At 39.7% G+C, this 14,633-nt stretch overlaps 1 protein-coding gene across 1 annotated transcript in view; it reads left to right on the top strand.

Annotated features, from left to right (window-relative positions):
- The window catches only part of MCHR2 (melanin concentrating hormone receptor 2), a 13,044-nt gene extending 1,558 nt beyond the window's left edge, over positions 1–11,486 (top strand). The window contains exons 2-5 of the mRNA XM_006098561.1: positions 1,133–1,342; positions 3,912–4,106; positions 8,935–9,054; positions 11,105–11,486. Coding sequence (XP_006098623.1) covers positions 1,133–1,342; positions 3,912–4,106; positions 8,935–9,054; positions 11,105–11,420 — 841 coding nt within the window. The 3' untranslated portion in view covers positions 11,421–11,486. The remainder of the gene's footprint in view (positions 1–1,132; positions 1,343–3,911; positions 4,107–8,934; positions 9,055–11,104) is intronic.
- The last annotated feature ends 3,147 nt before the right edge of the window (positions 11,487–14,633 follow it).

Here is a 14,633-nt window from a genome sequence, read left to right as displayed (position 1 = left end):
CCAGCTTAAATCAAACTAGCAGTTCCCTTTGACCCACCCCTCTACTGTTTCCATGAAGTTGCAGTCAGGCTGTCCTCTAGGGCAGTGGTCAGCAAACCGTGGCTCACGAGCCACATGAGGCTCTTTGGCCCCTTGAGCGTGGCTCTTCCACAAAATACCACGTGCGGGCGCAACACGTACAGTGTGAAGTTCACTTAAAACTTTAAGTAAAGTTTATTAAGTTAATTTTAGGGAACGTTGTGGAGTGAAAGAAGATGTAGTGTCGAAGATTGAGAAAGGTATGTTGAGATGGTTTGGACATATAGAGAGGATGAACGAAAGGAGATAGACAAAACAAGTATACAAGACGAGTGTGGATGGGAGAGTTGGAAGGGGTCGACCTCAGCGAATGTACCTCAATCAGATTGAGGACGTTTTTAGCAAAGGCCAGCTTAGGAGTACCCTAATGAAGTTAATAACAATGTACCTACCTATATAGTTTAAGTTTAAAAAATTTGGCTCTCAAAAGACATTTCAATCATTGTACTGTTGATATTTGGCTCTGTTGACTAATGAGTTTGCCGACCACTACTCTAGGGCAACAGTCATCTTGGCTGGGGCTGGAGTATCAACTTTCAAGGCAGGCCACTCATGCACCGGGCTAGTTGGTGCTGGTTGTTACAGGAGGCCTCAATTCCTCTCCAGGTGGACCTCTCTGTAGAGTTACTTGAGTATTCTCACAAGATGGCAGCTGGCTTCCCCAGAGAAAATGATCTAAGAGAGAGCAAGGAGAAAACTCCACAAAGCTTTTATGTCCTAATTTTAAAATGTCACACTCTGTCATTTCCACCATATACTATTTGTTAAAAATGAGTTACTAAGTGCAACCGCACTCAAAAAGAGGGAATTAGGCTCCATGTATTGGAAGCAATATCTAAGAATGTACAGACACATTTTTAAACCACTGCAGTTAGGTCTCAGGCATATAGTTCTATCTGTTTAAATATACTAGGCATTTATATGTACACTTATATAAGTTTCCCTTTAACTTTTAAAATCCATTTTGGCCATTGAAAATTTGTAACAGGTGACATACATTGAAGAAGGTGCATACTTTGAATGTCAGTCTTCAGTTTCCGTCCATTTCTTTCAGGTCAAGGAAAAAAACTATTCCTGACATTTACATCTGCAACCTGGCTGTGGCTGATCTGGTCCACATCGTCGGAATGCCCTTTCTTATTCACCAGTGGGCCCGGGGAGGGGAGTGGGTATTTGGGGGGCCTCTCTGCACCATCATTACATCCCTGGATACCTGCAACCAGTTTGCCTGTAGTGCCATCATGACTGTAATGAGTGTGGACAGGTAAGTGAAGAGACTCTGAAATATCTAACATAATTCAGAGGTGCCTGTGTTTCGTACTTTAAGCAACATCAGAGCTGGTTTATAAGAGCAAGGCTTCGCTTCCTTATTGTGGAACTGATTATGTAAGAATGTTTGTTCCCATTTTCACAGAAGTCTATTTTAATGGAAAGCTTAAAACACTAAAATCTTTTTTCCAATCATTCTTTTTGACCTCAGTTTTATTTACAACTCACTACAATATAAAAGGATTTCCAAATCATGGAAAGTTTCAAACTAGAATGAATGCCCCCATGATTCTTGCAATAAGGAAGCTGAGGCCCCAAGAAGTGAGGATATTTGCGAAGGGCACAGAGGGAGTCCATGACAGAGCTGAGAACTGAAGTGGGTCTCCTCACTCCCTGTCAGGGCTATTTCCTGTATGTTCAAAGTCTCACACACTCTTTCTATTACCTAGCAGCCTAACGGAATCAGTGGAGTAGATATGGACTCTTACACAGATATAAGGAAATATCCCAGTACCAGGAAGACCATCTTTTACACTCATCATTATGCCTGGTTAATGCAAATGCTGCCATTTTACATCATTGGCAATGTATCCTCCTGTGCTCAGGAGTGTGCCACAGCCATATCACCAACCATGTAAGCTAATGTTATTTGAGAAGATGAGAGTGATGGTGAGTACTTACGGAGCCAATGAGTGGTTGAGCCCAGTTCAGACCCAGGCTGTCTCTAAAGTTGGCAGGTGGCTTATAATTATCTCACCATCTGACCTCTTTCAGAAATATGCAAGCCAGGATGAGCCCTGCATCATCCAGATGCCAAGACTTCCACATCAGGTCTTCCCCAATCAGATGCAAGTCCTAAAAAAACAACAGTAACACACACAACAGGAATTGTCTCAGAGAGCAACCCACCTAAAATCTCGATCCACATTCGTCCCACCCAACCCAATTCCAGCACACTTGATCCCCCTTGCTCTGATCTCCCTTGCTCCAAATAAATCACATAGTCTAATTTAGTGTGTGTGTGTGTGTGTGTGTTGTTGTTGTTGTTGTTTATTGTCTAGCTTCCCCCTGCCCCTCAAATATAAATTCCACAAATGCAGGTTTGATCAATGATATATCCCAAGTGTCCGTGTAACAGTGCCTGGCAAGTGGGAGCTCAAAAAACATTGATGAATGAATGACCATCATCAGTCTTGAGGGCTGTGTTAAATTTCCTGGGTCCATCCAGGACTTTTTCCTGAGCTCTGACCCTTTTGCTTGTCCAAGTGGGCCCTTGAAATGGGGAAGTTATGAGTAGTTTTCCGATGGATGAACAAAGCAATGGCAAGGCTGGATTATTATTCAGACATGAATAATAATAGTAATGTTTGATGCATTTTTTATATCTTGCTGCTTTTCTGCAAAAGAATTCTCCAAATATAGAGTGTATTTCTCAAGTCATAATTAACATCACATTTTTCAGTCAATGTACTGTGTAGGTCTGGATAATTCATCTGATGCCAGCCAATGCTGGCAGTGCCTTGAGTGAAGCCTGGCCAGCTTGCCAGGGTTCCAACACTAGAAAGAGGGTCCTGCACAGGGCAGGCCACTGCAGAAATCAACCTAAAGTACAGCCTTCCCAACCACAACACCGTTCTTGGAGATAATAAAACCTGCTTGATACACTGTACTCTGAATAAGGAGAGTGTTGGCTTTTCCTTTCATTGTGCCTCTTCTGTGAACCTCTTACTCTACAACCTCTACCCCCAGCAAAACTCTGCTTTTTTAAATACCTTTGATTCCAGGTCTGAACACTTTTTTTCATCCTTTAGCTTTTAGTTGACTCTTAAAAATTCTTCTTGGATTTGCTAGAGAACTAAATATGTTTGATATATCAGGATTTCAAGTTTGATTAATGATTACCCTTTTTTTCTGGATCAAAAATGGAAAAAAAGAAAAGAAAGAAGAAAAAGACTTCTCCATAAAATGAGCCCATTTCCCCCTCTAGCCTGCAGCCTAAGTTCCCTGAGGAATGTGCAATTGTCTACACTAGTCATTTTGTTTATCCTTGCTGTGATTTGTCTGAACTAAACCCCCAAAGTGCCTGGGGAGTCTACTGAAAAGCTATCTGAGCAAAATGCCTGTCCCATGGCCCGAACCTCTCCCTCCAGCCAGTGCACTTCCCTCTTCCTGCCTCTACATCAGTCAATCCTACGGGGCAGAGGGCCCCTGCCTCCCGGAGGAAATACCTGTTCAGAGACCAAGTTTTACGGAGCCTCATCTACAAGGAAAGCACCTTTGTAAAGAGAGAGTTTGCAGGGCAGAATTTTACCCTCTTCAGTGTGTCTGTGGAAGTGACAGCTATTTCAGAGAGTGGTCTATTCAGACTTGTAGGGTCAAGAGTTGTTTTCTGTATAGGTACCAGCCAGCTCTTAAAAAATACTATAGCTTTCTTTTACCCTGCTAGCGGTATGCTTCAGGGGAGAATGATAATACTAATAATTTACTCTTGTCATGAACCATTCATTGTTGGAGCTCAGTGCTTTTATTGATTATTCCCAAACCCTTTTTAACTGGCTTTGCAGGTACTTGGCTCTCGTCCAACCATTTCGACTTACAAGTTGGAGAACGAGGTACAAGACCATCCGCATCAATTTGGGCCTCTGGGCAGCTTCCTTTATCCTGGCGTTGCCTGTCTGGCTCTACTCAAAGGTCATCACGTTTGACGACGGCGTGGAGAGTTGTGCTTTTGATTTAGCATCCCCTGACGATGTGCTCCGGTAGGTTGTTACAACGTAAGAAAAATGGAGTTGAATTAAGTTATGAAGTGCTTCAGCCTCACTGTCTGCATGCCGTGTCCTTGGGGATCCTCTCCCCGACAGTCTCCCCACTTAGTTGCCTGCCTTCCATAATCAAGTTGATCGTCTGATTTCTAGGAGAGGGTAACCTTTAGAAAAAGATTTTGAGTTTAATCATGTAACTTCAGTGGGCACAAATATATCTAAATATGGATTTTAAAGATCCCTGGCAGCCAGACACAGCAGAAACACAGCAATCAAAGGAGGGACAGAATTTCAAAAAGGGTCTCAGAGTTCCTGAGACGCAAACCTTATTAATATGCAGCTGGAGTTTGGTTGAGTTGTGTCCCCCCCCAAAAGATATATTGCCCTCAGCATCTATGAATGTGACCTTATTTAGAAGTAGGGTCCTTGTAGATATGTCAAGTGAAGATGAGGTCATACTGGATTAAGGTGGGCCCCCTAGCCAGTGATTGGTGTCCTGATAAAGATAGGAAGATTTGAAGATACACAGAGAGAAAGAACATCTGTGAACACAGAGACAGAGATTGGGGGAATGTGTCTACAAGTCAAGGAACCCCAAGGATTGCCAGAACCCACCAGAGGCCGGGAGAGGGGCAGGGAGCAGATTTTCCCTCAGAGCCTCCAAAAGGAACCAGCCCTGCTGACACCTTGATCTCAGACTCTTGGCCTCCACTTCTGTAAGACGATACATTTCTGTCTTTTTAAGCTACCCAGTTTGTGGTAATGTGTTACAACAGCTGTATATAACTAATGCAGATACCAACACAGGCATTTCTTATGTTTTAATTTGAAAAGAAAAAGATAGTCAAAAAATTTCTATTTGAAATTTTTAACATAGCATTGAAGTTTATGACTAAACATTTTTTGATCACTTACTAAGCACAAGATACTGTGCTAGGTGCATTTTATATACATCCATACACTATCTCAAGTCAATATGGCGGGTTCCTTTTCCCATCCACCACTTTTTTCTTTTCTTTTTTCTTTTTTCCGCAGGTGAGGAATTTTACTTTGTAAAACATTCAAAACATTATAAGCCAGTTTTGCATGTTGATGTAACTGGAGATATGAACTGGAACAACCCTTGATGTCCAAATAGTTGTTCTAGCTATGGGCCACCATCACATACAATTCACTTGAAGTACTTAGTGAGTTTGGTTAATTGTCTTCTTCCCTTGCTTCTTATGTGAAAATGTAAATATTACCCAGAGGATTATCCTGTTTTACTATTGTCAGATACCTCTGGAGTCCAACACATATGCAATTTTTAAACTAGCTTTACTATTCACAGAAGCAAATAGAACTCCCCTGGTTCTCAGAGAAATCCTAAACTTTATTCTTTTTTTCTTTCTTGATTAAGGTATTACATAAGTGAGTCCTTATCCCCCTACTGCCCCCCACTCCCTCACTCATGCCCTCACCCCCCTGGTGTCTGTGTCCATTGGCCATGCCCATATGCATGCATACAAGTCCTTTGGTTGATCTCTCGCCTTACCCCCTCCCCTACCTTCCCTCTGAGGTTTGGTGGTCTGATCGATGCTTCTTTGTCTCTGGATCTGTTTTTGTTCATCAGTTTATGTTGTTCATTATATTCCACAAATGACTAAGATCATGTGATACTTATCTTTCTCTGATTGGCTTATTTCGCTTAGCATCATGCCCTCCAGTTCCATCCAACACCCTTTCTTGATAAAAACCCTCATCAAAATGGGAATAGAGGGATCATACCTCAACATAATAAAAGCTTTATATTACAAACCTACAGCTAACATCATACTCAATGGGCAAAAACTAAAACAATTTCACCTAAGAACAGGAACGAGATAGGGATGCCCACTTTCACCACTCCTGTTCGACATAATACTGAAAGTGCTAGCCATAGCAATTAGACAAGAAGAAGAAATAAAAGGTATCCAAATTGGAAAAGAAGATGTAAAACTGCCTTATTCACAGATGACATGAGACTGTACACAGAAAACCCTAAAGACTCCATCAAAAAATTGTTAGACTTAATAAATGAATTCAGCAATGTAGCAGGATACAAAATTAATGCCAAGAAATCTATGGCATTTTTATACACCAATAGTGAACTTACAGAAAGAGAGATTTAAAAACAATCCCATTTACCATCGCACCAAAACAATTAAAATATCTAGGAATAAACTTAACTAAGGAGGTAAAAGACCTCTACTCAGAAAACTACAGGACATTGAAAAAAGAGATAGAGGAATACATAAACAGATGGAAGAACATACTGTTTTCATGGATTGGTAGAATCAACATCATCAAAATGTCCATACTACCCAAAGCAATATATAGATTCAATGCACTCCCCATTAAAATACCAACAGAATATTTCACAGACCTAGAACTAACTCTCCAAAAATTCATCTGGAATAAAAAAAGACCCCGAATAGCTGCAGTGATCCTGAGAAAGAAGAACAAAGTAGGAGGGATCTCAATACCAGATATCAAGCTGTATTACAAAGCCACTGTTGTCAAAACTGCCTGGTACTGGCACAAGAACAGACATATAGATCAATGGAATAGAATAGAGAGCCCAGAAATCGGCCCGAACCAATATGCTCAATTAACATTTGACAAAGGAGACAAGAATATACAATGGAGTCAAGACAGTCTCTTCAATAAATGGTGTTGGGAAAATTGGACAGATACATGCAAAAAAAATGAAACTAGACCACCAACTTATACCATACACAAAAATAAACTCAAAATGGATAAATATAAGACGGGAAACCATAAAAATATTAGAGGAATCCACAGGCAGCAAAATCTCAGACATATGCCAAAGCAATATCTTTACCAATACAGCTCCTAGGGCAATGGAAACTAAAGAGAAAATAAACAAATGGGATTAACATCAAAATAAAAAGCTTCTGTACAACAAAAGAAACCATCAACAGAACAACAAGAAAGCCCACTGCATAGGAGAACATGTTTGCCAATGTTATCATTGATAAGGATTTAATCTCCAACATTTACAGGGAACTCATACAACTTAACAAAAGGAAGATAAAGAACCCAATCAAAAAAATGGGCAATGGACCTAAATAGATACTTTTTGAAAGAGGACATAAGGAAGGCCAAGAGACATATGAAAACATGCTCAAACTCACTAATCATCCAAGAGATGTAAATCAAAACGACAATGTGGTACCATCTCACACCTGTCAGAATCAAATGACAAGAGCTGGCGAGGATGCGGAGAAAAAGGAACCCTCGTGCACTGCTGGTGGGAATGCAGACTGGTGCAGCCACTGTGGAGAACAGCATGGAGTTTCCTCAAAAAACTAAAAATGAACTCCCATTTGACCCAGTGATCCCACTTCTAGGAATATATCCCAAGAAACTAGAAACACCAATCAGAAAGGATATATGCACCCCTATGTTCATAGCAGCACAATTTACTATAGCGAAGATCTGGAGACAGCTTAAGTGCCCATCAGCTGATGAGTGAATTAAAAAACTGTGGTACATCTACACAATGGAATACTACACTGCAGTAAGAAAGAAGAAATTCTTACCATTTCCCATCCACCACTTTTAAACAGATGGGTTGCTTGGGCATAGACATAACCCAAGAGGGCTGAAATTAGAGGGTCTGCAAGGCCACAAATCCAGTAACAGCAAGCTCCCGAGGAGTGCAACACTGATGGGATTATCTGTTATTTCTCCCACCAGCATTGGCTGCACACACAGACAGAAACTATCAGCCAGTCTAAAGGTGAAATGATACTTAATCACAGGCATTGGCAGTTTAATATGGACCTCAACCTCTCTAAAAGAAGAGCACAACCTGAGGCTCACTATCTGACTATAGGACTTTGGTCTGTGTCAAAGAAATACAAAAGATTAATTATTTTCCACTGACAGCTGCTTCTTCTATTTTTGGTTGGTTATCATAAAGGATATTCTGAGTTTCTGGCCTCTGTTGTTTCTCCTAGAATTAAATCCTTACAGTGAAATGGAATTTCTGTGCTACCTCAGAGTCCCTCTGGTCCCAGGTTCGTTCATTCATTCTCTCTCTCTCTCTCTCTCTCTCTCTCTCTCTCTCTCTCCCCCCCCCTCTCTCTCCTCTCTGCTTTTCTCTGCCTCTGTCCACACCCACCCAGCCTGTGCTGCCTTCCTTCACCAACACCTGGCATCTGTGCAAAACTGGAATTGGCTTGCCTGAGACTTCCCCCTGGCAAAGCACTGAGGGAAAGACTGGCGATTTTACGATAGGCCCTTTGAGAGGCCGTCTCAGTCCTTGGCTACAAGGATGGGCTGTACAGCTCAACTGTCCATCTGGGTTCAAATCCCCCCTCTGCCACCTACTAGCTGGCTAACCTTGAGCAAACCACTTAACCCCTCTGTGCCTTAGTTTCTTCTTCTGTAAAATGTGGATAATAATGCCATTGTACAGATTCAGTGGGTTAAAATATCTAAAGCACTCAGATCATGGCCTAATATAGAGTAAATGCTATCTGCTATTGCCTGTTGTTGCTAATAACACTAAAGAGAATAATAATAATAATAATAATAATAATAATAATAAGTATCCTTACCCATTCCATACTCAGTAGTGCTGGCCTTGGCTGCTGGAAAGATAAGCATCAGTGTCAATGAACAATGAGGAAAGCACCCAAAGATGCTTAATTCTTTCCCCCAAGGACTTTCCTCCTGGGCCCTGAAAAATCAGAGAATCATGCCTCATTAACTGTAAACGCCAGTGCCTAGCATTGTGAATGTAACAGGCATGTCTTCTCTCTCTCTCATTTCACAGGTACACACTTTATTTGACGATAACAACTTTTTTTTTCCCTTTGCCTTTGATTTTGGTGTGCTATATTTTAATTTTATGCTATACTTGGGAGATGTATCAACAGAATAAGGATGCTGGATGGTAAGTGTTTGCCTTATTTCTCTTGATTTATTAAAAGAACAATGCATGGATTCTCTAAAGCTGTTGAATACTACCCTTTTCACTGTATCTTCTATTTCTGCCTTTATTCTTCTTTTGTTTCTGCTTTGATTGCTAAAAATATCAACATTATGAATAAGTACAATAATAAATTTTGCTAAACTCTTGCCATTAAGTACTTGGAATCTGAGTCTTTGTTCTAATGTACTCCAAGGAGCTGTTTTTTTTATTTTTTCTTCCTGTCTTTCATTGTTTCTAATAAAAGGTTAAGACTTAAATAGTCCTCCTTCAGAAATATACAAGAGCATATTTAATTTAGTTTTGTTCCTAAAAGTGAGTAATCAAGATGATATGATATAAACTTTCTGCATGTTCCTCTCAATATTATTTTCCCCCAACAACAGCTTTTCAAATATTTAAAGTTTTGAATTTGAGATCCTGTAAGACTACTTTATTTTATCATAGATATTAATAATATGTTAATAAAATATCTTGTATGTTAAAAAAAGGACAATGCAGTGATCCTAAGGCCTCTACAACAGGAATTTAAACAGCAATCACTTGACACATACTATACTTAGATATATAGGCGTTAATGTCTATATGAGGCATTTTCTGAAAATAAGACATGTTCTGGATCAGATATTTGAGGGTCTGTCAGTGATAAATGTTGAAATTACCAAGGTAATATTTTCATTAAAAAGTGTAAACAGAACTCAAGATTCTATTTAAAAAATAATTTTATATTTGTCATTAACAGTGTTATTTAAATGTTTTGTACATTTTACAGACTTGTGTACATATGTAAGTATCCTAGATGATGTGTATAACTTCAAATTTTTGTTTTAATTTTTTAATTTATAGAAATATCTCATTAGTATTTGAATACTTAGGACAATTAGAACTAAAGAAAAACAAAGACTTATATAAAGACAATAAACTAGGGGTAGACCTTTAAAGATACTTGTCTCTAAAACCACATGAATAAATATAAATTATTCTCTACTTGAAACTGTACATAACAATTTGTTTAAATGCATAAGTCAGTGTTTTTATAAAACACGTTGGGTTAAAAAATTTTAAAATTTGTTCTTAGACTAGATTGTTGTATTTGTTTTGAAAAGACAAGATTCCTGGGTTTCACACACCTACCACATATGACACTATAAAAGTTTTTTAAAAAGAATAGGTGAACAATGTATTCACCATTGGTCAAAATTTGTGACAAACCTTGGTACCAAAGGTTTAAATGGTCTATTGGCCCACGACATTTTTTTCCCACTTAGAATTTCTTGAAATTCTTTGGAAATTTTACATTCTTCAAGGGTGGTCTATTTAGAATGGGAAAGGGAAGCAGCTGCAGTTATAGGGGGAAAATAGCTCCTAAATGTGGAGAACAGCATGGAGTTTCCTCAAAAAACTAAAAATGGAACTCCCATTTGACCCCGTGATCCCACTTCTAGGAATATATCCCAAGAAACTAGAAACACCAATCAGAAAGGATATATGCACCCCTATGTTCATAGCAGCACAATTTACTATAGCGAAGATCTGGAGACAGCTTAAGTGCCCATCAGCTGATGAGTGAATTAAAAAACTGTGGTACATCTACACAATGGAATACTACACTGCAGTAAGAAAGAAGAAATTCTTACCATTTCCCATCCACCACTTTTAAACACAGGGAGTTGAGGTGGTGGGAAAGTTAAAATGGAATATTAAGACACTGACAGCTGTTCTTTCTCATTTTGTTCAATCATATATTTATATCAGTATGAACTCGTGTATTTGATACTTTGGGCTTTAATGCAATAGTATGTTATTTATTTTGTTTCTTAAAATCTTCCAGCTTTGGGAAAATTTTAACAGGAATGAAAAAACCTTTTTACAATGCTCTGAATAAATAATAATAATAAAAAGGAGCTTCATATTGCCCTGCATCCATTCTCTACTGTCCAAAAAGTTCTAGGACCCCATTGCCCTGCAGTTTCTAGGGGTTTTTTTACGTTCTATCCTAACGTTGCCTTTGCAGTTACAATCCCTGTGTCCCGAGGCAGAGGGTCATGAAGCTGACAAAGATGGTACTGGTGCTGGTAGCAGTCTTCGTCCTAAGTGCTGCCCCCTATCACGTCATCCAGCTGGTGAACTTACAGATGCAGCAGCCCACGCTGGCTTTCTATGCGACCTATTACCTCTCCATCTGTCTCAGCTATGCCAGCAGCAGCATTAACCCTTTTCTCTACATCCTACTGAGTGGAAACTTCCAGAAACGCCTACCTGGACTGCGAAGGAGAGTGATTGAGAGGGAAAGCCACAACATGGAAAACACCTTGAAATCAAGCTTTTAGGAGAGTGCATAGATCATCAATCACCTCGATGGGCTTGTCTAAGTTATTGGTATTATTAGAAGGGCAAACGGTGACTCTTAGTAGCATGGAACAGAAGGGTAACCATTCAATGCAATGAGTGTAATATGCTAACTTTAGTAAGATATGAAATATGTATCTGCACTTGAGAGTAGGGAATGGAACAGTCTAAGATACCCAACTCCATGGTTATGTGTGTTGTTTCAGCATGTTATAGACTACTCACTGATAAAAGTGGCCGTCCATGACCATTGACTAAAACTCACCAAGGAATTTCAGTTTGCCATCAATACTTTGGTCTCACTGTAACAGTGCCCTTGAGGTTTGGGGGGGGGGGGATGACCTTATAATGAAGACTTAAATTTGGCCATTTTTATCTACAAAAATGTAAATTTCATGTGGTACAATCAAATGTCTTCAACACTCAGTTTTACCTGTTAGCATAACAGTTACCATGTATAAGATTACGTGTAACAAACCTGTGAAGTAAGTATTGCCTCAGTTTACTAAGCTCAGAAAGGTTAAGTGAAAGGTTAACTAATGCTGCACAACTACATAAGAGCTGGGCTGAAATCCAGGTCTGCCTATTTTTGTTTTTTTATTGCATTACCTTGGCAACCTGTACCTATCATTAAGGAGGAAACCACTAAATAATTTTGGATATGGGGGTTGCTTTTTTCTACAGCCCCACAAGGAAAGAAACTCTGCAAAATATTAGTTGATAGTTTTAAGCATATTCTTTTGCATTTAGCATTGTTCTCATGCCTACAAATTATAGACACCGGTATCTCCATTTTAATAAAGGTATTCTTCAGGATGTTAACATATACTTAGTTACATAATTTTTGAGTACATGTTTGTTCAAGGGTACAAAAGTAATTAGCTCTTAAATTTGTGGGTGTTCACATATGTTATATGTATCTATCTTTTCCTCTTTTAGTTTGTATAAAACATGCACTTTGATATAGTAAGAAAAGAAAAAAATGCTTTTAAAGCCTGTATTCTTGACAAAGGTAAAGCTTTTTATTTTTTGTGTGAATGAAATCTGTAAACCCACCTCCTACATCTAAATACATAAACCTGCTTGCTCCAAGGACATCTGAAACTGATTTTTCATCAGCCCTTAATATAAGAGCCACAGAGACCAACTTTTTTAATCTAATCTCCATTTTTATATATTGTCGAGACTCTTGACTTTCAACCCAATGTTATTGGTTCTAGGTATTTTAGAGGGTTCTTTGAAACAAAGTAGACCTAAATGCATATCTGGATGAAAGGTCGTGTAAACAATGTGAAAACTACAAGCAGGCCACATCTGAGGTGTTTTAGTTCTGTAACTGAGATCTGGAGAGCTACCCAGAGGCTGGATGTTCCTTTATCATTTTGATCAAAAGCTGTGTCGTGGCCATCATTCCAAGGGCCTTCATTCTCACTTCTCTAAGGTGCAACAGACAGGGTCCAGTGATTAACCGACTTCTGAAGACCCAACACTGGTGTTATCACTTGATAACTGAAGAGCAATTGAAGCATTTACCTCCATTGTCTTTTTTAATAAGAAAACATTGTTATTATAAAGACTTAAGTGGTCTTAAACCAATAGACATTTTTCTAATAGCATTTCCAATAGGCCTCAAATAATTCCAATATATAAATTGGTCAGTGAAGTATTTTAATTTGTATTTATTAAGAGTTATAAAAAATTTAATCAAAGTGCAAATTTTTTACAGGTGACTATTAAATTTATTTTTGTGCCTTTGTATAGCTTTTACTAGAGGCCTGGTGCATGAAAATTCATGCACTGGAGCGGGGATCCCTCAGCCCGGCCTGCCCCCTCTCACAGTCCAGGAGCCCTCAGGGGCGGGAGGCAACCCGGTGATTAGGGGAAGGCGACGCCCCCATCACACCTCTGCTGCTGCCACTGCCAGCAGCACAAGCCTTGGCCGGCCCTGGTTACCTGAGCCTCGGGCCAGCCCTGGGCGACTGGGCAGCCACCATCTGAGGTTTGCCTGCGCCTTGGGCCAGCCCTGGGCGGCTGGGGAGCTGAGGGGACTAGGGGTCTCCAGAGGCCGGTGCACAGCAAGGCCTGCCGACCCAGCAGGGCTGAGGGGACTGGGCGCTACCATCTTGTGGCTGTGGGCACTGCCATCTTTGAGGGTATGGCATTCAATTAGTATATTACCTCATTATTGGCTGTGGGCGCCGCCATCTTTGAGGGTGGGGCAGTCAATTAGCATATTCCCTCCTTATTGTCTGTGGGCGCCGCCATCTTTGCAACATTGTGAGGGTCAATTAGCATATTCCCCCTTTATTAGATAGGATATGCATGCACATATACATGCAGACTTTCAGAGGTGGTTTGACAGAGATTCTTGTATGTTTGCCCATGACATGGCTACATGTTTACTTTCAAGAGAAGTTAAAGATCAGTTTCACATATCTACTTAATAGTTGGGTATTTGTCATTACATAAATCATAACTGTACCCCTCCTCTATGCTTAGTCAATTTTAGGTGCCCATTGAAATTTTGATTGATTAATATAAATCAATGAATAAAAATTGCTCGTATATTAATTCACTTCTGGCTTGTAGCTTCTATTCCTAAGAAACTAAAAGATTTCATAGTTCCTTAATATAGTTTCTCCTGAACAAATAATAAAGATTTCCTTTGGGAAACAAAAGTACAACATTAAACATTCACATTATTAATAAGATGTACCTGCCGAAGCCGGTTTGGCTCAGTGGATAGAGCGTCGGCCTGCGGACTGAAAGGTCCCGGGTTCGATTCCGGTCAAGGGCATGTACCTGGGTTGCGGGCACATCCCCAGTAGGAGATGTGCAGGAGGCAGCTGGTCGATGTTTCTCTCTCATCGATGTTTCTAACTCTCTATCTCTCTCCCTTCCTCTCTGTAAAAAATCAATAAAATATATTTTTTAAAAAAAATAAGATGTACCTTAGTTTCAGAAAAGCTAGCATGTGGGAAAATGCACATCACAGAATTGAGAGAAAAAAACACCATACTGACAACACTCTTCATCAAATTGAGTTGTAAAAGCATAGTACAGACAGCAGGGATTAAGTACTGCATAAAGAGTACAGAGAAGGGAGGGAGAGGGAAACTACAGGCCATAAAGCTAGTCGACCTGTGTTTGCATCCCCAAAATTGCTACTTACTAGCTAGCTGCAAGACTTTGAG

Source organism: Myotis lucifugus, unplaced genomic scaffold (genome assembly GCF_000147115.1).
Source record: "Myotis lucifugus unplaced genomic scaffold, Myoluc2.0 scaffold_240, whole genome shotgun sequence".
Classification (NCBI taxonomy): domain Eukaryota; kingdom Metazoa; phylum Chordata; class Mammalia; order Chiroptera; family Vespertilionidae; genus Myotis; species Myotis lucifugus.
This window is presented reverse-complemented; position numbering and strand designations above follow the sequence as displayed.